Raw genomic sequence first — 24,292 nt, 5'->3', positions numbered from 1 at the left:
CACCTGTATGTTAAATTTATATTGCATTGTTTCAAATCAACTTCACTGTAATAAACAGAAAAATAACTGTTGCTAAATTCATCAATTATGAAGCAAATTCAATTTCAGCTTTAAAGCATCTCTACAGATTACAATAGTGTCATTATTCAGCTCAATTTAGTTTAATAATAGTGTCAATGTTGCAAAGTTCATACGGTATGAAACAACTTCATTTTTAGCTATAAAGCAGCGCTACAGAAGACTAAAGTTTCATCGTTCAGTCCAATTTAGTTCAGTTTACATCGAGTTTAGTTCAGTTCAGTTTACATTGAGTTTAGTTCAGTTCAGTTTACATTGAGTTTAGTTCAGTTCAGTTTACATTGAGTTTAGTTCAGTTTACATTGAGTTTAGTTCAGTTCAGTTTACATTGAGTTTAGTTCAGTTCAGTTTACATTGAGTTTAGTTCAGTTTACATTGAGTTTAGTTCAGTTTACATTGAGTTTAGTTCAGTTTACATTGAGTTTAGTTCAGTTTACATTGAGTTTAGTTCAGTTTACATTGAGTTTAGTTCAGTTCAGTTTACATTGAGTTTAGTTCAGTTCAGTTTACATTGAGTTCAGTTTAGTTTACATTGAGTTTAGTTCAGTTTACATTGAGTTTAGTTCAGTTTACATTGAGTTCAGTTCAGTTTACATTGAGTTTAGTTCAGTTCAGTTTACATTGAGTTTAGTTCAGTTCAGTTTACATTGAGTTTAGTTCAGTTCAGTTTACATTGAGTTTAGTTCAGTTTACATTGAGTTTAGTTCAGTTTACATTGAGTTTAGTTCAGTTCAGTTTACATTGAGTTTAGTTCAGTTCAGTTTACATTGAGTTTAGTTCAGTTCAGTTTACATTGAGTTCAGTTCAGTTTACATTGAGTTCAGTTCAGTTTACATTGAGTTCAGTTCAGTTTACATTGAGTTCAGTTCAGTTTACATTGAGTTTAGTTCAGTTTACATTGAGTTTAGTTCAGTTCAGTTTACATTGAGTTTAGTTCAGTTCAGTTTACATTGAGTTTAGTTCAGTTCAGTTTACATTGAGTTTAGTTCAGTTCAGTTTACATTGAGTTTAGTTCAGTTTACATTGAGTTTAGTTCAGTTTACATTGAGTTTAGTTCAGTTCAGTTTACATTGAGTTTAGTTCAGTTCAGTTTACATTGAGTTTAGTTCAGTTCAGTTTACATTGAGTTTAGTTCAGTTTACATTGAGTTTAGTTCAGTTTACATTGAGTTTAGTTCAGTTCAGTTTACATTGAGTTTAGTTCAGTTTACATTGAGTTTAGTTCAGTTTACATTGAGTTTAGTTCAGTTTACATTGAGTTTAGTTCAGTTCAGTTTACATTGAGTTTAGTTCAGTTCAGTTTACATTGAGTTCAGTTCAGTTTACATTGAGTTCAGTTCAGTTTACATTGAGTTTAGTTCAGTTTACATTGAGTTTAGTTCAGTTTACATTGAGTTTAGTTCAGTTTACATTGAGTTTAGTTCAGTTTACATTGAGTTCAGTTCAGTTTACATTGAGTTCAGTTCAGTTTGCATTGAGTTCAGTTCAGTTTACATTGAGTTTAGTTCAGTTTACATTGAGTTTAGTTCAGTTTACATTGAGTTCAGTTCAGTTTACATTGAGTTTAGTTCAGTTTAGATTGCACAATCCATACGCACAAAATCCCTCGCTCGAAAGCTTGCCAGACCTTCCGTGCCTAGTTACGGTTGCTAAGCCACGATTGGTCAGTGGCGGTTTTCGGGCGTGGCTTAGCAAAGGGTCAATTAACATTTTAAGTCATAATCTCTAGTAAATTAAGTTGTTTTGTCTATTCAGAATCGTGAGAGAATCCTGATCTCTATTTAAAACAAAAACAAAAAAACTTGTGATTTTTAATTTATCCAGAATCGTGACGCTCTAAATGACATTATCCAGCTCACGTTTTAGTTTTGTTCTCATCAGATGTGGTCAATCCACTCAAATCGACAATATTACTGAATATTAGTCGTCTTTTAAACCCCAACTTTTTAAAATAGGTTTAAAATGGCATTAAAAGTAAACACTTAACTCTATTTTAGGCTGCTTATTGATAATGCAGCTGAACAGGAACAACAAGAGGAAGTTCTGTAGTGGAACAAACCTGGTGTTGAAGGTTTTCAACCATTTTTTTTTTTTTTTTTTCATCCATACTTTTGATTTCATGTGAACCAGACTCATGAACACACACGGGTTGATATGGTTAACAATATTCAACTCTGGTAATACTTATTATGACCCTCAGACGTTTTAATGTTAGTTCCCCAAAATGTAATGTAATGTCTGTTTTTTTTGTGACAAAATAGTTGAAGAAAATAATTTTGCTTGCATATTTCCATTAAAACAATGAGACGAATGATGCAATTCCTGGTTTCAGCAGAGATAAATTTTTTATAATTTTCATGCAATTTATATTTGTAGTCACTAATCTATTTTGAAGGAAACATAAGCAGCTGGAAGCTGTTTAATGTTTTAACAATCATCCTTCATAATCATACGTCATACTCAACATCATATTCATCCATATCAAGCCTAAAAAATTTGATTAACCGCAAAAAATGGTTTAAACCATTAATCTCACTAACCTTAACAAAAATGTATAATATGGCATAAAAATACATTTAATCCACATATATTATCTAAAAAAAAGACAGTCTGTTATTGTTATATTATTATTATAATTTTTTTATGTGTACATTTTTTAAACTAAAAATACAAATTTTAGCTTTTCACTGGTTTCTGCAACAACTTATTTTCTTCAACTCAATGATTCAGAAAACTATAAACTACTTTAGCATGTTTGACACCAAAATCTTGGATAAAAATAATGTTTTTGATGGTTTTAAATGCCCTTTCATATTCCTGGAGTACACTGTGTATATAAGTGACCTTACAAAAGCATCATGATAATATGACCTCAGAATGACACTGAGGTCTAAAAGAGTGTGAAGCATTTACCAGAACACTTCCTGTTTTCCGACATGCAGTGGCAGCTGGTTTCACCGCAGTGTCACAGTTACTTTACGTTCATGTTACAAATTTTTGTTATGCTTTTTAAATGACGATTTAAAATCAATTTTAAATGGAGTTAAGTATATTTGTTTGAGACAATAATTGCACAAGTATCACTGCTATATTTCTTTCATACACGATCATAGACAAAATCAGGATTAAACAGTTGAGAAAAATTAATTTTAATTATGCTATTTAAACTTTGTTTTGGAGTCTCCTGCATTACATGCATCAAAGGTCAAAAAACACTCATAATATACATTGCTCATCACCTCATTTCTAAAAGATACAAAAAAATCTCCTTTCGGTGAGTTTACTCTGCTCTGATTGGTCAGATGGCCCACTCTACTGTGATTGGTCTACTCTGCTCTGATTGGTCAGATGGCCCACTCTACTGTAAATTATTCAGCTCCACAACAGCACACAGAACAACAGCTGAATAGTGTCCGGTGTGTTAGTGTAACACATTAACAGTTATTCACACAATAGCATAAAGAACATATACCTGTGAGGCTGAATAGGCTAAACTAACATTAGCCAGCGAGTCCAACAAGTTACCGGTAAGCAAGTTCACCAAGCTCCCGATCTCACTCCACAACACTGAATACATTGAGTTCTTCCTCGGTGTCGCTTCTGAACAACACCGCTAACTAGAGCGCCCTCTCGCGGCTGTAGACGGTAATGTTTTCTCTTGGTTCATCTCAGTCAGTATGAATTAATTTTGATATACAAGTCGCACCTGACTATAAGTCGCAGGACCAGCCAAACTATGAAAAAATGTGCGACTTATAGTCAGGAAAATATAGTAATTAGGTATGTAACAGGAGTGCCAATGACTCCTTTCAGCATTTAAAAATCAATTATTTCTTTTAGGAGTAAATAGCTTTATGTGTCATGCACTTTGATCTTTAAAACTTTGCAGACCTTTTACATTCCCAAACAGCGTTATTACACACTGCATGAACGGTAATATTCAAAAAATCATAATAGGTGCACAAATCCAGGTCATGCCAAACCACATCTTTGCTCTGCTAGCTGTGTGTGTGTGTGTGCGCTGTGCCATGCAGTGCATACGTATGCAGTTTTGCATGTTGCATGAGGCTTTGTGTTGTGTTTGCCATGCTTGTTTAGAACTGTGCTGTAATGTGTCTCTCTCCCAGGCACTGAAAACATGAAGGTAAGGTGAAGCGCAGGTCTGCGAACCACATCTGAGCGCTCTGCATGTGTTTGTGTCAACCATGAAACACCTACTCCACCCTGCGTGCACACAAATCACCCTGAGAAATCTGACCATGTATTGAAACCCAAGAAAACAGCAGCAAATGTAAGACCAGTTGACCAACCGCAGTGAAAAAAGACTAGATAAGACATTCATGTAAAGCATTTAAACACAGAAGTATAGACATTGTTTTCTTATATATAAAGCACCTTCATAAAGTATTTAGACACTGATATTGCACTTAAAATGTCTGCATTAGATCACAGACGCTTTTTTACACTAAAATAAATGTTAATACACTTTGTTTTGTATCAAATGATTTTGACAACTTTTAGTTATAAAGTGACTTTTGATTTTAGTTCACTTGGTTTGATATTCTGTGTCTAATGCAAGCACATTCATACACAGGTGAAACTGGGAAAAATGAGAATATGGTGCAAAAGTTCATTTATTTCAGTATTTCAGGTGAAACTAATATATTATATAGACTCATTGGGTCTCATTCATAAAACACGAGCAGAACGAATTCTTGTGTAAATCGTGTGTAAACTGTAAAGTGGTTCTGGCGTAAATTTTCGGATTCATTAAAATGTTCGTATTTTCCAAATGTTAGTTGGTTCGAAAGAAATCTACACCTGCTCCCAGCCACACGTAAATAGTGTGTTTAACAGCCGAACGTTTTGCTCATTAATAAGGCTGCATTTTAATTCACCTTAATCGGGTACATATTTACACAGCATTTTGAAAAATTATTATATATAGTAATTACATACCGTTTTTCTTTTTACTTTTATTATGAGAGCCAGTGATAGCATCTGCAAACGGTACACTTTAATCAAATAATTAATTGCTTTCAATACGGCTGGGCTATATTTTTTCGAAGTGAACTAATTCGTTTCTTGCAGTCAAGCTTCATGTCGAACCATTTTCTTTTCACTTCTGGGACTGTTCGATTAACAGATGAAACTCCATTAACTGCGTCTGTAATATCTGCCAAGCTTAATTTTTTTTAGGACCTGATACGCCACTATGTACGCTTGAAAATAAAATGTGTAAAATAGAATGAACTTCTGATAATAAAATATTATTTGATAATGAGAATGTTTCTTTTTCATTCGCTTTTGAGAAGACATGTTGAAATCCTTCGTTTGGTGTCATAATATGATGCCCATATATAGTTGTCAGTCGGATTTAATGGGCGGGATTTATGGTAATTGAGAATGAGCGTGCACGCGCGTCCCATTTACGACTGATTGGAATTCATAACACACACACACACATTTCACTATCACATCTGACGTTTACGAAGTATTTGTGAATTTACGAAGTATTTGTAGTTTTCAGGAAAGTCTCTTTACGCGCAAATCACTCACATATTTACTCGTATATTTACGAATGTTTCATGAATGAGACCCATTACATGCAAAGTGAGATATTTCATGCCTTTATTTGTTATAATTTTGATGATTATGGCTTATAGATATGAAAACCTTTTCACAATATTCTATTGGTTTTCATATCTATAAGCCATAATCATCAAAATTATAACAAATTGCATGTAATGAGTCTATATAATATATTAGTTTCACCTTTTAAGTTGATTTACTGAAATAAATGAACTTTTGCACCATATTCCAGTTTCACACATGTATTCTGTGTTATTTAGAAATGGATCTCATAAACAAAATGAGTTCATGAGGATTTGAGTTCATTCGCTGTGTGTTGTTGGGTCACTGGTAACTTACATTTGATGATAACCTGATGGTTTCTCTCTTTGCTTTCAATCACTGGTTGCACAACCGATGACGCAAATGATCCTCACGCTGCTTTTTTGACCAATTAAAATGAAATAAATCACGGATTGAATCATGCATAATTGTGCGTAAATATACTTGTGCTTATTTAAAAATGAGTGATTTTTAATTCACCCTGTCATGTGATTTGATATGAGGACTGGGTGATATATTCATTGAATAGTCACAATATATTCATAATGCTTTTACTGGTGGTATAAAATCAATCAACATCATGAATACTATAATAATTTCGAATAATGCACTTTTATTTTGGCTGTTAAGTTGGGCTGCAGAACTAATCTTAAATTAAAGTGGCATCACGATTATGGTTTAGTGATATTGGCAAATTGCAAATTGCTCCAATTTATTTAATTAAATATATGCACTGTGAGTGTCTGAGTAAAGGCCCGTTCACACAAGAACGATAACTATATTTAATGCTAAAATGATTATAAGCGCACGCTGCAGTTTCCTGGATTCTGATTGGCTTTCAATGTTTTTTATTGTTCTTCAGCTGGGAAAAATCATTTTGAAAGTGATTCCAGCGATGTCGTTCCTCTGTGTACTAATATTAGTGGTAACACTTTATTTTACGGTCCAATTCTCAACTATTCCAATCCTTTACTATTCTTAACTAGTTGCTTATTAGCATGCATATTATTGCATAAATAGGCTGATTATTAGTACTTATAAAGCACATATTATTATATACTTATTCTGAATGACTATATTCTACATCTCTTAATCCACCCCGATACCTAAACTTAACAACCACCCTAATAAGCAGTGATTAGGAGTTTACTGAGGCAAAAGTTATTGTTAATAGTCAGAATTGGAGCCTAATCTAAAGTGTACTTTTGCAAAATTCATTTAAAATACAATTATATACAGTGTGTATATTAGGGCTGGGCAAAAAAAATCGATTTGTCGATTAATCGATTTTTAAAATGTGGTCGATTCAAAATCGATTCTCAAAGTCCAAAAATCTTTTTTTTTTTTTCATAATTATTTCTACCCATCACCCAAAAGCCAGTATTAGTTTTCCTACAGTGTTCATAGGCTTGCAGTCTCCATGTTACAGCGAATGCTGTGAGATTTTATGTTAGTTTTCTCTTAAACATAAAATAACCGATCCTGATTGGTCAAGGCATGCGACTGTTCTGACTTGTCTAATTTTCAGCATAAATTTTTCATCTTGCATCAAAATCCTGTCAATTCATTGTGTGCATTTGAAGTTGGGTTTTAATGTACCCAAGAGTACCTAAAATAAAAAGAGTTTAATATACAGGTTTGTGGCTCTATTTCTTTTTATTAATTAACCCCTCGTAAACTTATGTTCACCGTTTAAAAATAAATAAATATAGGATTTGTATTAAATCTATATTCATTGAGTCGAATCGGGAATCGAAATCGAATTTAGAATCAAAATTGAATCGAATTCAGAGCTTGCGAATCGGAAACGAATCGAATTGGAACATCTGAATCGATACCCAGCCCTAGTGTGTGTATATATATATATATATATATATATATATATATATATAATGATATATAAACTCCATTTTCTCCCAATTGTGTAGCCATACAAACAATCACATTAACGCTGTAATTTTTTTTTAAATCGCTATCGTAATTTTTATCAGAAAAATGCTGCAAAATCAAAATCTCCGAGCATTATTATTAAGTTTGTGAACACATCTGGATTATTTCACCTAGAGGTTTTAACTGTCTTTTTACATTTGCTAGATTAAACATGTTGAATCGACTTTGCAGCAAAATTTATAAAAAAAAAAAAATAAAATAAATCACGCTTTTAAAAAAAACTAAAAAAAAAGGGTCATAAGTGCTGAAAAATGTCAGTGTATATTTTGAGATCTGTCGCCCAGCCCTCCAGTGACGTGTTCTCCTGTGTGCTGAACTGTATCTTCTGTAACGCCGCTTGTTTCCCGGTTCAGTTCGGAAATGAGACCCAGCAGCTGGAGTGGGCCAAGCGCGAGAGCCAGAGAGAGGAGGCCGAGCGGATGAGGAGACTTCAACTGCAGGAACAACAAGACCTGGAACTGGCCCTCGCCCTGAGTCGAGCTGAAGTGCCCAGAACATGAAGCCCGTCCACACCTCCAGCTCTCCGGACACCACTCAGGTTTACACACCAACCAGTGAAGAACCCTGGACCAATGAAGTGCCTCTGCCTTGTAATGATCACACGGGCGAAACTGGAGAAACACGTTCAGTAATTCAACTTAAAAGGTGAAACTAATATATTATATAGACTCATTACATGCAAAGTGAGATATTTCAAGCCTTCATTTGTTATAATTTTGATGCTTACAGCTTATGAAGAATATTGTGAAAAGCTGTAAGCCATAATCATCAAAATCATAACAAATAAAGGCTTGAAATATCTTTGCATGTAAATGAGTCTATATAATATATTAGTTTCACCTTTTAAGTTGAATTACTGAACTTTTGCGCCATATTCGCACGAATTTCTCCAGTTTCACCCGTACACAGCTTTACCAAATCATGTGAGTGAGACGTCAGGCATATATTTATGCACATCATCATCATCATCAGTATCGTAATACATATCAGCCATGTTGGTTTTGCAGAGCAGATTTGATCCCAAGTGCTTTATATCTCTCTCACCTCTTGATTATGATCCGCTTCATCCGCCTGAGAAACGTAGAGGGATGAATTACTAAATCCCTGACATTTACTCGGTATTGATGTCTGTGTTTTACATATAAACCTAATTAATGCATTCCCAACAAATCGAATTATTCTCCTCGGCTGCACGTTCATATATGGCGTCATCAAGATCAAATGAAGCATGTTCTGTACTTTTGAAGGAAGGAATCTGCCGTTTAATTTGAGTTTTGCTATATTTATATGAGTGAGATGGTTTTTCTTTAATGATGTTTTTGTGTATTTGTGTTTAACCCTTTAAATCTTTATCAGATCACTGCCTACGTTGATTTAGTTTGATGAACACTTTTCTTGAAATAGTTTTGAGAAGCATATGTTGCTTGAAGTGAAGCCGTATACTGTATATTGAGCTCATTCTTATGTATTGATATATTTATTGTATCTGTGACACTCGACACTAAAATCAGCAGTTATGGATTGTTTGAATGCTAGAGAAGCACATTTTGGTGTTTATATGGTTTTGATTGAAGATTCTTCTGACATTCAATGTTTTTACGTGTTTTGTTTTCTATTGTAGAAAAGGGCTGGAAAAGATTTTACAATGTGCTGCTTTTCAGTGTTTTATAAATATTAAACATGTTTAATAAATGTTTAACATATTTATCTGGATCCACTAGAAATTGTTATTGTTTTTTTCTTGGAGTAAAAAAGCAATTTCTACCCAGAATCATATATATATATATATATATGGTTTATTTTTTATATTTATAAGTGAACTATACACACACACACACACACACACACACACACACACACACACACACACACACACACACACACACACACACACACACACACACACACACACACACACTCTCTCTCTCTCTCTCTCTCTCTCTCTCTCTCTCTCTCTCTCTCTCTCTCTCTCTCTCTCTCTCTCTCTCTCTCTCTCACACACTCACATAATTATATAATCATATTTTAAGAAAAATAAGCATTGTTTGGAGACTATTAAAGAACTATCATATATTTTGTACATTGCAAAGTAATTATATTTCAGATATTCATAGATTTTTTTTATTTTTTTTGGAGTGAAATATGAACATTTAAGTGAAATTGAAATTTTGAGGTATTTATGCATTTGTCAGATACTGTGTTTAAAGTTTATCATTTCATTCATTATCTGGGAACAGAACCCATGACCTCCACATTATCTGGATTGCACTCAGGAGCAACTTGAATTAAAAGACAAATGTGACCCTGGATCACAAAACCAGTCACATGACGCACGGGTATATCTGTGGCGATAGCCAACAATACATTATATGGGTCAAAATTATAAATTTTTCTTTTATGCTGGAAATCATTATGATATTAAGTAAAGATCATGATCAATGAAGATATTTAGTAAATTTCCTACCGTAAATATATAAAACATGTATTTTTGTGAGTGAATGCAGCACAATCGTGAACATAAATGCACAACTTTAAAGCAGATTTTCTCAATGTTTCCATTTTTTTGCATCCTCAGATTCCAGATTTTCAATAGTTGTATCTTGACCAAATATTGTCATATCCTAACAAACCACACATCTATGGAAAGCTTATTTATTCAGCTTTTAGATGATGTAGAATCTCAATGTCAAAATATTGACCCATGTGACTGGTTTTGTGGTCCAGGGATATGAAATACAGAAGCTGCAGTGTTCACCATCAGGCCAGTTGAACATTGAGACGGATTGAGACGTTCAGATCAGATCTGTGCACCTGCTCCTCTTCAGATCTGCTCATGTTCATGTCCGTCAGCTGAACTATCACCAACACACTCGTCCTGCTGGGGTGGACGAGCATCTTTCTCATCCCGCTCGTGTGCGTCTGTCTGTCAGGCCTTTGTCTTTTGCAAATGCTCTGTGAACGGCTTCAGCTTCAAGTTGTTTTTCCTGGATCCGCGTCGAGTAACACAAGCTGGAAGAATGAAGTCCGAGCTCGAGCCGGACTCAAAACGGAGGCCTTGGAAAGATTGAGATCTAAGTGTGAAAATAATTTAACAGCTGCATGAATTTTAGCTTCGGTATGTTAATTACCCCCATTTGGAATAACAGGAAATTCCTGTGTGAGTTTGTATTTACTGAAGGCCGCTGAAAGCGCTGGTTTTAAGATGGACAAATGAGATGGGCTCAGGTGACCGAAACATAAGGCCTCGGCTCTTTCCTCATTTGTGTTTTTCTTCACTCACTTCTTAACCATCCACACGTGCGCTTCACTCAGACGCTTCGCCAGACGTCTCGTCTATAGTCTTTGGGTTTAGTGCTGACTGGTTAAATAGTGGGGTCAGGGATTACTGACCAACCCTGTGTTCAGACTTCACACAAAAGTGAATTTAAAGTTCAAAATCACTACAGGTGAAACTGGAAAAATTAGAATATGGTGCAAAAGTTGCAAATAAAATGCAAATAAAGGCTTGAAATATCTCACTTTGCATGTAATGAGTCTATATAATATATTTGTTTCACATTTTAAGTTGAATTACTGAAATAAATGAACTTTTGCACCATATTCTAATTTTTTTGCATAGTATAAAAAGTGTCATTGCATGTTTTTTGTTTTAGTTTGGGAGAATATCTCATCTTTAATAGATAGTTTTTGTATAGACTGTACTTTGAAATCTGTTAAATGCAGTAATCACAGTAAACACACAGTCCTTTATATTTGTTTTGCTTTGAAGGGAAAAAACGAGAAGCTTATTTTCTGCTCATGTCAGATTGGTAGTAATAGTTACTATCATCAGCGCACAAAAGTGAAATGAGATTTCTGCTTCACCGAGTCGGCTAATAATAGTCAGGATCACGTTTCTTCTTTTTCTCTTCAATTTGAGTAAAAGGGAACCTGTTATTTTGTTTTCACACATTATTCACTCATGCAGAACAAGTACAACTCTTAGAATATATATATATTGGCCTATATAATATATATATATATATATATATATATAATGCATTGTTTTTATTTTTATTATTTATATAGCATTTTTATTATATATATATATATAGGATGCATTGTTTTTATTTTTATTATTTATATAGCATTTTTATTATATATATATATAGGATGCATTGTTTTTATTTTTATTATTTATATAGCATTTGTATTATATATATATATATATATGATGCATTGTTTTTATTTGTATTATTTATATAGCATTTTCATTATATATATATATATATATAGGATGCATTGTTTTTATTTTTATTATTTATATAGCATTTTTATTATATATATATATAGGATGCATTGTTTTTATTTTTATTTATATAGCATTTTTATTATATATATATATATATAGGATGCATTGTTTTTATTTTTATTATTTATATAGCATTTTCATTATATATATATCACATTACACATGCAGATCAAAAACAAGCACTTTACTTTAATATATTTGGTATGCAGATAATATGTAACTAACACGTTGATTAAATGTGATACTTTTTTCACATTCAACTTTAATATATATACTACTTTAATATAGTTTGCATGACAATTGATGTATAATTGAATAATATAGCATGTTAATTTGTTCATTTTATAATGATGAGTTGCACCAGATCTAAAATATTTATATACGTTTCTACTTAAAATATTTTTGAAAAGCACTAATATACCATGAGTAGGCGTGTCTAAACTTTTGACCAGCACTGTTTATGTAATAAATAAAGATTTTTTTTGTAAATCTCAAAATATATATTTTTTTCCTCAGTCTTTTCATCCAACAAATATTTGTCTGAAATATGCAGATTTAGTATTCTATCTTCCACGTTTGACATGAAAGCCCCAGTGGAGTCTCTTTGATGTGCGTGTGTTTTCCGTGTCTCTGAGTGAGAGAGAGAGAGAGAGAGAGAGAGAGAGAGAGAGCGAGCGAGCGCCCCTCCGTCCAGACGGATCTAAATTCTCTCTCTGTAATTATGTAAATGTAGTGTTTGTATTTATAGGCAGAAGCCACAGGCTGCTGGCCTCAACCTGACGCAGCTGGAAAGCATCTTGGTCTAAACTATAATACGGGCTTGAGTGGGGGTTCAGGAATAGCACTCGTGCATCGCTCTCCAGTTTCTGGGGACGTCGTTTTCCAGTCGCTTCAAAGGAGCCCGTAATAAGAGACTAGCGACCGACATCGTATCGCTCACACTGAACATGACACCAGAGAAAGATATATATTCAAATTTAGTTTAATATTTACAATAAATACAGTTCTTACCATATAAAATGTATGTACACAATCTTATAAAAAGCCAGGACTTCAAGCCCTAGTGCATACGGTGCTAGTGTACAACAGGGCCACTGGATGTGCCTTCGTTCGGGGAACACTTCAAAACACGGTAAACATCATCAGAAAGCGTTTATCTTAATGTTACTGTAACCAATCAGATTGCTCATCGCTCCGGCATCAACTGATCGTGAAGTGTTCCCAACGTTTGAAAAGAAATGCTTTGTTCAGTACACATGCAATCAAGAGTGTATCAAAATGAAGAAAAAACACACATAGTTTGTTGCAAGGCAGTTTCAAGAGTTTCAAAACATTGTCATGGTGCATTTCCACGGGAGGTTTGCTAGTCGTCAGGCGTTGCACTCGTCGTGGCTTCAGAAAGGCACTGTTAAACATACACACAGATTCATAGGACCAGCCCTTCAGGATGCTTTGTTTGACCCAAAAAGACCTTTTTTTAAAAAAAGAGCTCTGCGTAATCTACGTAGTACCAGCTACTTTGTTACAAAAGTATGATGATATATATATATATCTTTATGGACAACAGGCGATCGTCTTAATGTCTTTAAATAAGGCAGTTGTGTGTCTGTGGATCCAGTGCTCACAGGTGTCTCTTCATGTGCAGGGCCAGGTGGTCCGAGCGGGAGAACGCGCGCTCACACAGATGGCACTGGAACGGCCGGTGGCCCGTGTGTTTGCGGAAGTGACGCGTCAGCTCGTCGGAACGGGCGAATTTCCATCCGCATCCCTCCCAGTTGCAGTGGTACGGCTTCTCACCTGACCAAACAAAGCGGAAGAGTCACATTTAGGGGGTTTAGAAACACAAACGGTGCTGTGTGCAACTACTAAAGCATACAAACACCATAATCTGTTTGCATGTATAGAGGAAACATGTTATATTGATATACTAGTTTCTCTGATAAACACTTCTACAGACAGTTATTTTACTTTGAAATGTGCATTTTCAGGCTGTTCGTGATAATGCACGTTGCCAATTTTCATTGTCAATTACGCTCGTTACTGCGCAAAACTGGCAACCGGTGTGAGCGCCGTGGAGATTTTAAATTTGCACTGCAGTACCTATTTCGACCACTAGTTGACAATCTTACAGACTGCACCTTTAAAAGACGAGGTTCTTACCGGTGTGTGTTCGGTGATGTGCCTTCAGATGCGAGCTCTTGGTGTACGTCTTCCCGCAGCCGGCGAAGGTGCAGGTGTGTGTCGCGGTGCGCTTCCTCGGCCAGGTGCGTCGTCCGCGCTTGGGTTTGGACTCCAGGAGCTCCAGCGGGGAGGACGGCGGAGTCAGGAGAGCCCGTTGCATGTTGGGTTGCATCCCGATGGGCTCGTCGAACATGCCGAACTGGTGCGCCGCCGTGTATGGGAGTTGCATTTGAGCGTAGGCCGCCGGCGAGTGATGGAAACCCTGAGGAAACACGGATTGCCTCAGATGGGAGTCTTCCGGACTCAACGGGGGCGTCATATTCCCCGTCGCCTGCGGAGAAACGGCCAGTCTGGGTTGCTCGAAAGACATCATGCATGAAACGTTGCCCTCTTGTTTGATTTTTTGGCAGCTTTGCGGCACCATTCCCATCACCGGCCCGTAACCGTCCATCGGCGGCTCCACTTTGATATCAACAAAGTCCTGTCTGGGGAACCCAGAGTTGATGACGAATCGTCCCTGAATCGAGCCGTCGTAGGTGTTGTCCACGTCGGATCTCAGAAGCTCGGCCATGAGGCTGTTCCCGTACGGAGGAGGATCCGGAGACGCGTACGCTCCCGTCGAGTACAGGCCACATGGCTCCGTGTGGGACACGTATTCGGCTCCTGCCTCCAGAGGTCCTGTTGTGTTGGCCAGGATAAACTCCAGGTCCAGATAATTGCTCAGATCCTCGTCATCCTTGCGGACACGACATGTGTCCATGTTCTGTGCCACGTTGAGCGGAGGGCAGCTGCCCAGCACGGGCTTGTCCTCCTCACTTCTCCACCTCTGCAACACAGCCGAGGAAACACCGAGGGTTACTCAAACTCAAAGCTTTGTATGACAGTTCAGTCAGGTGAATTACAGACGTCTGACTCCTGCAGTTTACTGGGATTGTCAGTTCAACACTTTAAAATCACAGGACAATCTGCTAAAATACATTCACGGGTATCTTTATCTCTTTTTAAGACAGAAATGACTTGTACATATAAATGGATATACTATACAATCATGCATGGATCTATATATATTTTTTATTTTATTTTTTTTTACTATATATAGGGAGAATTCAGAGTGATTGGGACACTTTTGTCCATTGAAATAATTTGGAAAAAGTGTCCTAATCAACCCAAACCCTAATCAAACTGAATTGATGGAGTAAATGAATATTGGTTATATATATATATAAGATTAGGACACTTTTTCCAAGTCATCTCAATGGCCAGACGTGTCCCAATCACCCTGAATTCTCCCTACTATTGTAAAACAAGATAAATGTGGCATATATACATCCATGCATGCTTATTTGGTATATCTGTTTATATGTATAATTTCTGTCAGTCATCTTATATATATATCATAATATACATCTTATATTAACATCATAAAACAAGATAAATTGACCTTATAAGCACAACTTAAAATATTAACACGTTTTCCGCGAAAGTATCTTCAATATATTTTATCTAGCGCAAACTTATGCAAACAAGCGGAAAATATAATATACTCGCTTAAAATATGTATCTACCGCAGATTTAACCACGCACGCGCTTCGGTTTCCCACATCACCCAATTCACCTTAGTTTCAGAAGTGCATAAAAGTGTCAGATACTTACATCCTCCCAAAATTTTTCCTTGTGGTGTGCAAACGTTGAAATCGAAGGCAAAAGGCAAGGTAAAGCCATTTCCAAGGGTCACGGCTCGTATTGAGTTGTAGTTTTCTTCTGTTGCTGCACTTGCTCCTGAAGCGATGTCAAACCTCGGTGCGCTTTTCCCTCGAGTGAACTTCCAGAGTCATGAACAAAGAGTGTCTGGCAGGAGCGCCTCCTACCTAATAAATACTGATCCTGGACCAATTGTGTGAGTGAAGGAAACCGCGTTTCAGAGCTCCCAAATATAGTCGGTATATATCTCACCGTGCGCTCTCTCCACAGGTTCACAGTGTCTCAGTGCTGGACTGCGCGCTCGCTCTCTCATTTAAGCGCTGGTGACGCGCGCGTCAGGGGCGCGGCTGAGAGGAGGCGGGTCACTCGCAATGTCACTATCATCTCTGTATAGTACAAACATAAAACTGTAACCAAGGCGTTTCAACAAAAGCTCCAATTGATCCAAGTGTAATTCCAGTCTCCAAACAGCCTACGTTCACCCATGCGTAATTTAGACTTCAAATATATGCGCTTTCCAATGAAAGCAAGTGACTACACAATAAGGTTACATTTAGACTTCAGAAGTCAAATAGAGTTGTTTTTGCATGCTGATACGGCAATTTTCTGTACAATAGATTAGTAGGTGATCCAAAAGTCAGCTTTCCCCTGTCATTATATATATATATTTTTTTTCAAAAACAGGTCTATATATATATTAGATATTTTAATATATATTTATATATATATATTTATACTTTTTTTAGGTAAAATGTCAATACTTTTTTTTTAAATGTACAATATTTTTCAATATTTTTAACTTTTAATTTGATTTTCGGATTTTAACTTTTAAAATTGTATTAAAAACGTGATTAGTAGTGATCAGTAGTGCTTATTTTAAATAATCACCAAGTTGTGTGCACACAAGGAAAATACTAGTACTTGATGTTACCACCATATACATATAAATCTGTATTTATTATGTGGTTACCACACTATAAAGTGTTTTTGTAAAAAAAAAAAAAAAAAAAAAAAAAAGTAAAATACAAAGATTATATTTCTAAACATTTTTCACGTGTGCAAATAAAAATCGTATTTTTCCCTCTCATATTGATATCGTCATTGACCCAGCATGAGACGTGGAGTTGTACCGTGTTTACTGTGGTACTGGGTTTCAGTGAGACATGTTGTTTGAGGAATGCATGTGAAGCGTGATTAATGTGAAAGCGCGAGCCCTCAAAGGCGCTTTATCATGATGATTGTGCGCGCGCAGCGGGTTTGTCTAAACGCGGACAGCAGGCGCCAGTCTCACCTGATCCCCTGACTCTCTCCTCTCAGAAGTTCGCCTCACCTTTCGCCGCATTCAGGTGTAAATGGAGGGGGGATTAAACGGCTGGAATGCTGATGGCTGCTGGGAATTATTGGCTTTGCTTTAGCAGCCATTAGTTTGGTTAATGATGTCCCGAGGACGCGACGCGAGACCCGCCATTAAAGAAACTGACAGGAAAAGAAAAACTGGACAGGTTACTTATTATGTAGCCTACATCTGGAAAAATAAATACACAATTCTACTTCATTGGTATATGCACTTTGTACTTTGGTTCCCATGAGCGGCAATATTTACCATGATACTGAATGATTTTATGTACTATGGTATCTTTACATGGTGGCCTACACGATATGGTCGTGTATAAAGAGCTTGGTATCGGCACTTTCTGAAATTGACACACAGTCGAAACCAAGAAAAACAAGTTTTTTCCTTTTTAAAAGAGAATTATTTCTTCATAGGCCAACCGTGGTATTTTCATGGAACATCCGAAATGCATAGTGTCATATATATATAGATATAGATATAGATAGATAGATAGATAGATAGATAGATAGAGATAGATAGATAGATAGATAGATAGATAGATAGATAGATAGATAGATAGATATATATATTATCATGGCATTGTGTTGAAAAAAACATTGTATGATAAACAATGCCATCGGCCTACATTTAATTGTGCATACACTGTAAAAATATATTTTCATGATTTCTTATCACAACTTTTTATCTTTTATCAAATCAACTTCAATAACTAATGTGTAAAGATAACATACTATTTTGAGTTTCTGTTTATTAAACCATTCTTCTTCATTGTATTAACTCAAATTTTTAATTACAACAAACTCAAAATTTTAAGGCAACAAGGTAACTTACTTTTTTAAGTTAAACCAAAATTATTATTTTTACAGTGTACACTGTAAAAAAATGTGGCTGCGATTAGTTATAACAACTTAAAATTTGTTGAGATAACTTAAATATCCAACTTAACTAAACTAAAGTTAACTAAACTTAATATTTTAAGTCAAGCATGAACACATACTTTTTAAAGTTGAAAAAATGTTGGATTTTAAGTTGTGATAAATAATCGCAGCAATTTTTTTAACAGCGTAATGTACATTTCCCCCCCGAAACGAGAACATTTTAAGCTTAATAGTTGCATGAACTAGTTGCATATACAAGCTGTGATGTTTAGTTGTGTAAAATTTCAACTGCTCATATTGAGTTGACCTCTTGACCTCTGGTGTTTTACAGAGCAGAGATGAGTCATGATCGAGCGCTGGGATGCGCATGTTCCTCAGTTTCCTCAGTTTCTCTGTGTTGAGCAAGAAGGAGTTTGGGATGTTTCTCGTCTCTTTTGTCACAAATCTTCAATGGAACTGAAGGTGGCTCACTCACTCTGTCTCATTAGTTTTGCGTAATCTATTATGCAAACTTGATTTTCCTTGCAAACCAGAGTTTCTTGTGCTTCTAGTTTGATTTAATTCATGGATTTGGATTAATATAAAACATGCTCGTCTACATGCATGCCAGAAGTTACCGGCGAAAGCCACATCTGATTGAGAAATCATTATCTGTTGTGTGTCATTTTATTATCAGCATTGCCTCAAAAGCTTCTCCTAAAATTCCTTAAGAGCAGCTCAGAATGTGTTAATAATGTCATATTGAGATCTTTTGATGGCAGTTTGAGACAGTGTTGATCTCATTTAAAGCTTGAGATCACTGAGATGCTCTCGATCTAATGTCATTTCTGTGAGTTTTCCCTCATGAGGTGTTGTCCCTGTCATCACAGATGTTGGGAAGAGCCGGTTGTGCCAGAGTTTCGCAGAACTGCACAGGAAGAGCCAGCGCTCGTGATGTTTGATGGATCGGATGGACTGACTGCGCTTCCTCCCCCGTGAGCTCAGGTGACGGTCACCGCATGAGTTAATACTGTGTGACGACATGAAGTTTGTGAAATCATAATGCAATTCATCCAAACTGAACCTTAAACAAAACTGTATAACCAAACATGTGCCTTCAGACACACACTCTCACACACACACACACACACACACACACACACACACACACACACACACACACACACACACACACACACACACACACACACACACACACTAACCTGACCCCTAAACCTACCCATCTCACACACACACACACACACACACATACTAACCCTACCGCTAAACCTACCCAACACACACACACATACTAACCCTACCGCTAAACCTACCCATCACACACACACACACACACACACACACACACACACACACACACACACACACACACATACATACACATACTAACCCTACCGCTAAACCTACCCATCACACAAAACTTTATGCATTTATACATTTTTCAAAAAATATAACTTATGATTTATTTTTTTATTCTAAAATTATCATAAATTTTATTTATGATTCATAAGATGTTTTTCTCATAGGGACCAGAAAATGTCCCCACAAGGACAATGATTTCCGATATTGCAGTCTTTGTTTGTCCCCATAATGTAGGGTTTATCAGGACACACACACACACACACACACACACACACACACACACACACACACGTTTGTTTAGCTATACTTGTGAGGACCTCCAAAGACGTAATGTTTTTTATACTGTACTACAAACTGTATATTCTCTCCCCTACACTAACCCGACCCCTACACACACACACACACACACACACACACACACACACACACACACACACACACACACACACACACACACACACACACACACACACACACACACACACACTAACCCAACCCCTAAACTTACCCATCACACAAAACATTTGGTCCTCAGAAGTAATATAAACATGCAACACACACACACACACACTAACCCGACCCCTAAACTTACCCATCACACAAAACATTTGGTCCTCACAAGTATATCAAAATGCAACACACACACACACACACACAAGGGTGTTTTGCTATCCTTGTGAGGACATTCCATAGGCGTAATGGTTTTTATACTGTACAAACTGTATATTTTATCCCCTTACACTGCCCCTATCCCTAAACCTACCCCTTACAGGAGACATTCTGCATTTTTACATTTTCAAAAAAATATAATTTAGTATGTTTATTAACCCATTCCCCTCATGGGGACCGCTGGCTGGTCCCCACAATGGAGGTGATTTCAGGTTTTACTATCCTTGTGGGGACATTTGGTTCCCACAATGTAATATAAACAAAGGCACACACACACACACACACACACACACACACACACACACACACACACACACACACACACACACACACACACACACACACACACACACACACACACACACACACACACACACTCTCTCTCTCTCCACCCGTCAAAGCTTTGGAACAATTAAGATTGTAATTTTTTTAAAGAAGTCTGATACTCACCAAGGCTCACGGATACAGTAAAAACTGACTCAAAACTTTTGAATGGTAGTGTATCACGGTTTACACAAAAACATGAACCAGCACGATTATTTTATAATCATTAATCATTAATAATCAGTAACATAACATTAATAATCAGACATGTTTCTTGAGCAGAAAATCATCATATTGGAACGATTTCTGAAGGATCATGTGATCTTTTGTGCTCATAAGAGACTTCTCTCACAAACATTATGCAGATATACAGATATTGCAGTGTTTGGTAAACCGACGCACAGTGTCGTGTTATAAATTGCTTTCATATTGAGCTTGCATGACTAGAAGCATTTGCACTCACAAGTTTGCGCCAAGTGTGTTTTAAGCTTTTCACTGGTTGTAGTCGATGCACATTTGCATAATGTCTCCTCTAATGGGCTTTAATGGGCTCTTGTTGTTTTAAAGACCAGCGCTAGTTCTCGTCTGTACACATCTTATGTCATCTGAATGTAAACGACACATAACGGCACATGTTTGTGGTTACAGTCGCCGTGTTTATGCAGACGAACGCTGGTAATGTTTTCCATCGCTGTAAATGAAAGCAATTACAGACGTCATGTGCGCAGGAGTTTGACATGTGTTCAGATGTCATGGCAGCGCTCCAGCCGGCATTACATGCATCATTGCTGGATGATGTGTCAGTGTGCAAGTGTGTTCATGCCGTTGTGATGTATGAATGGCTATTTCCATCCCAGTGTGCGTGTAGGTGCTTGTCTGTATGTGTATGCCTCTTGGGAACATATATTTGGCCTCATTTGACTTCTACTATTACTGTAGATATGAATCTTATGTTGAGGAATTGCAATCTTTAATATCTTTAGTTGGTCACCATATGTCAGTCTTCCTATATTATTGAAACCAAAATCTTCTCTTTCTATCCAAGTCATTCATATGGAAAGAGATTATTATGATTATAGAGATGGACGTGCTTTAATGCTGGACTTTAAGTCGTCCGTCCTCTAAGAATGAGCAATTACTTTGGAGAATTATTTCCTAATCTTTCAAAATGACTTTTTTTTTTTTTTTTGCACAATATTGTAATGGTTGAGAAACACATGTGAAAGTTGCAAAACATGTTTTTTTCATAAGCCGTACAGTCCTGAAAATGCGAGAGCAATCAACGATACCACTGGATTTGTGATAACATGGAGTTATTGAAGACGCTATGACTTACTGAACATGAATTGCATTAATGTTAGATATGCATGCAATGCAAACGTCAATTATCTTAGCAGGAATTTTACAAACAGCAGCTTCTTTTATCTTTGCTTCTTACTATATGGATCATTATCATGTCAGTCTCATGTCACGTTTCGAGTGATTTGTGTGTGAAATTTATGCATTGCACCCACTTTACATTCTTGTAAAGTTATGATTTATGGCCTAAAACAATGTGTCTAAACTGTAGACACATTTACCCAGAATGCAGACACTTCAGTTTTCTTTAGTTTTTTTTCTGTCAATGTCATTTGTATATCGCTTTTCACAATACACACGTTTCAAAGCAGTTTTGAGGAAAATCATAATGTTAATGTTTCTTAATATCTGGAAAAATGAGAATATGGTGCAAAAGTTCATTTATTTCAGTAATTCAACTTAAAAGGTGAAACTAATATATTATATAGACTCATTACATGCAAAGTGAGATATTTCAAGCCTTTATTTGTTATAATTTTGATGATTATTACAGCTTATGAAAACCTTAAATTCAAAATTAGAATATTGTGAAAAGGTTTTCATAAGCTGTAAGCCATAATCATCAAAATTATAACAAATAAAGGCTTGAAATATCTCACTTTGCATGTAATGAGTCTATATAATATATTAGTTTCACCTTTTAAGTTGAATTACTGAAATAAATGAACTTTTGCACCATATTCTCATCTTTCCAGTTTCACCTGTAGTTGCATTCAGCAGATTAGAGATAGGTTATAATATATGCAAGTATGCAGATGAAGTTTGACATTGTTATATATCCAACTTTAGGCCTTTGAGATGGACCAACGCTGTCTTGCATTAAAGTGACAAAGAATAGCATGGTATTACCACTGTTTTTGGGATGTGTACCACAGTTGTACCATATTTTCTGGAATATACCACACTAAAAAAAAAGTAAATTCACGACTAACTACAAAGCAATGGCAAGTAGCAGTGAATTAAACAAAATTTAGCAAAAAGTTGAAAGTCAAAATAGTATTTTCTTGTGAAACACGGCAATACATTTTCTTTTTTTATAGTGCATGGATATACTATTGCTGTGTCCCAATTCGCCTTCTTATACTATGCCCTAGAAGTATGTACTGTTTTTCTGAAGAAAAATACTTTTGAGTAGGCAAGCTTTGAGACATAATTATGTCTTTACCTTCATCCTGTCACTGTTTAAACTGCCCTGTCAATCATCTTGTCACAGTTCGAATCCTCCACATTGAATTTAACTCAGTTTCCTACTGTTATCAGAGAGAGATGTAGCACATTGATCTGAAAGTCATCGGTCTTTAATGCGGAGAGTCTCCTCATGTTTTTGCATAATGATGGAGACCAAATGTATCTTTATAAAAGCTCACAGTGTTGTTAGAAACTGGTCAAACCCCTTTATCTAAACCTCTCTGCTTAACCCTTGGACTCGCACATCCGCCATATTTGTAGTTTTTAACACTTTTTATTGGTGTTTGTAGTTCAAATCGAATCCTCGTCCAAGGCGCAATGGGTTGTGGGCAATATCAGCCGATCTCAGATTATAACTGGGAAAAGTAGACCATCCGGGTATCTATGGAAAACTCAATTGTGACCCTGAACCACAAAACCAGTCACATGACGCACGGGTATATCCGTGGCAATAGCCAACTATACATTGTATGGGTCAAAATTATCGATTTTTTTTTTATGCCAAAAATCATTAGGATATTAAGTAAAGATCATGTTCCATGAAGATATTTAGTGAATTTCCTTCCGTAAATATATAAAACATGTATTTTTGTGAGTGAATGCAGCACAATCGTGAACATAAATGCACAACTTTAAAGGAGATTTTCTCAATGTTTAGATTTTTTTGCATCCTCAGATTCCAGATTTTCTAATAGTTGTATCTCGACCAAATATTGTCCTATCCTAACAAACCATACATCAATGGAAAGCTTATATATTCGGCTTTCAGATGATGTATAATCTCAATTAAAAAAAATGTACTCATATTAAATGTTATGATCCCTTTTTTGTTGTCTTTTATTCAAATGTGTGTGATTTGTTGATGTAGTATTGTTAGCGTGACTCTACAGAGGCCTGCGTGCCGGAGTCCGAGTGTGTAACGCCGGAGAAACATCCCGCCAGTGAGTGTGCGAGTGTGTGAGTCTGAGAGTGAGTGGGATCCTGCCTGGACCTTTTATACCGAGTTATTTTTAAACACACACCCCTTTCTTATTTCCGTGTTTCCTCCCGAGCCGCTCAGGAAGCCAGTTTGGCCCCATTTCCTGCACACACGCGGACAGATTCGCGAGGAATCAGAGAATGATTGCATTGAGACGCACGGCCTCTGTAAGGAAAACACAAGAAGGGTGAAAAATTAAAAACAGAGTCGGTCTGGCACGTGCGCCGTGCTCGCAGGAATTCAAAGGCCTGGATAGACTCCAGCTCTAATTTCAGTACACTTGAAATATCTGTGGAAAAGCTCGGGAACAAGAACGTGCTTTTTCCCCCACTGCCGCTTTCATCA

At 36.3% G+C, this 24,292-nt stretch overlaps 2 protein-coding genes and 1 long non-coding RNA gene across 4 annotated transcripts in view; 2 read left to right on the top strand and 1 right to left on the bottom strand.

Moving 5' to 3' along the window:
* The window catches only part of eps15l1b (epidermal growth factor receptor pathway substrate 15-like 1b), a 58,154-nt gene extending 48,772 nt beyond the window's left edge, over nt 1-9,382 (top strand). Inside the window, exon 23 of one of the 2 annotated variants that reach the window (XM_079612879.1) lies at nt 8,015-9,382. In XM_079612879.1, the coding sequence (XP_079469005.1) occupies nt 8,015-8,025 (11 nt within the window). In that variant the 3' untranslated portion in view covers nt 8,026-9,382. The remainder of the gene's footprint in view (nt 1-8,014) is intronic. The other variant, XM_079612878.1, reaches the window with a different exon arrangement.
* Nucleotides 9,383-12,918: 3,536 nt separating this feature from the next.
* klf2b (Kruppel like factor 2b) lies at nt 12,919-16,156 on the bottom strand. Its single transcript, XM_079612883.1, has 3 exons — nt 15,787-16,156; nt 14,113-14,959; nt 12,919-13,749 (listed from the first exon to the last, which is right to left on the bottom strand). Exons 1-3 carry the CDS (start codon nt 15,853-15,855, stop codon nt 13,574-13,576), a joined length of 1,092 nt encoding a protein of 363 aa, XP_079469009.1. The 5' UTR covers nt 15,856-16,156; the 3' UTR covers nt 12,919-13,573.
* Nucleotides 16,157-18,396: 2,240 nt separating this feature from the next.
* LOC306998657 overlaps nt 18,397-24,292 on the top strand; it is a 59,469-nt gene continuing 53,573 nt past the window's right edge. The window contains exons 1-2 of the long non-coding RNA XR_013797632.1: nt 18,397-18,528; nt 18,936-19,050. This is a non-coding gene — a long non-coding RNA (uncharacterized lncRNA). The remainder of the gene's footprint in view (nt 18,529-18,935; nt 19,051-24,292) is intronic.

Source organism: Phoxinus phoxinus (genome assembly GCF_949152265.1).
Source record: "Phoxinus phoxinus genome assembly, chromosome: 5".
Lineage (NCBI taxonomy): Eukaryota > Metazoa > Chordata > Actinopteri > Cypriniformes > Leuciscidae > Phoxinus > Phoxinus phoxinus.
Note: the sequence above shows the minus strand (reverse complement) of the source record. Positions and strands in the feature narration are given on the sequence as shown.

Bases quoted from the DNA above. Each gene is read 5' to 3' on its own strand.
- klf2b (XM_079612883.1), bottom strand. From the start codon at position 15,855: ATGGCTTTACCTTGCCTTTTGCCTTCGATTTCAACGTTTGCACACCAC. The intron at 14,960-15,786 runs GTAAGTATCTGA...GCTGTGTTGCAG, and splicing joins AGGAAAAATTTTGGGAGGAT to AGGTGGAGAAGTGAGGAGGA. The intron at 13,750-14,112 runs GTAAGAACCTCG...TTGTTTGGTCAG, and splicing joins ACATCACCGAACACACACCG to GTGAGAAGCCGTACCACTGC.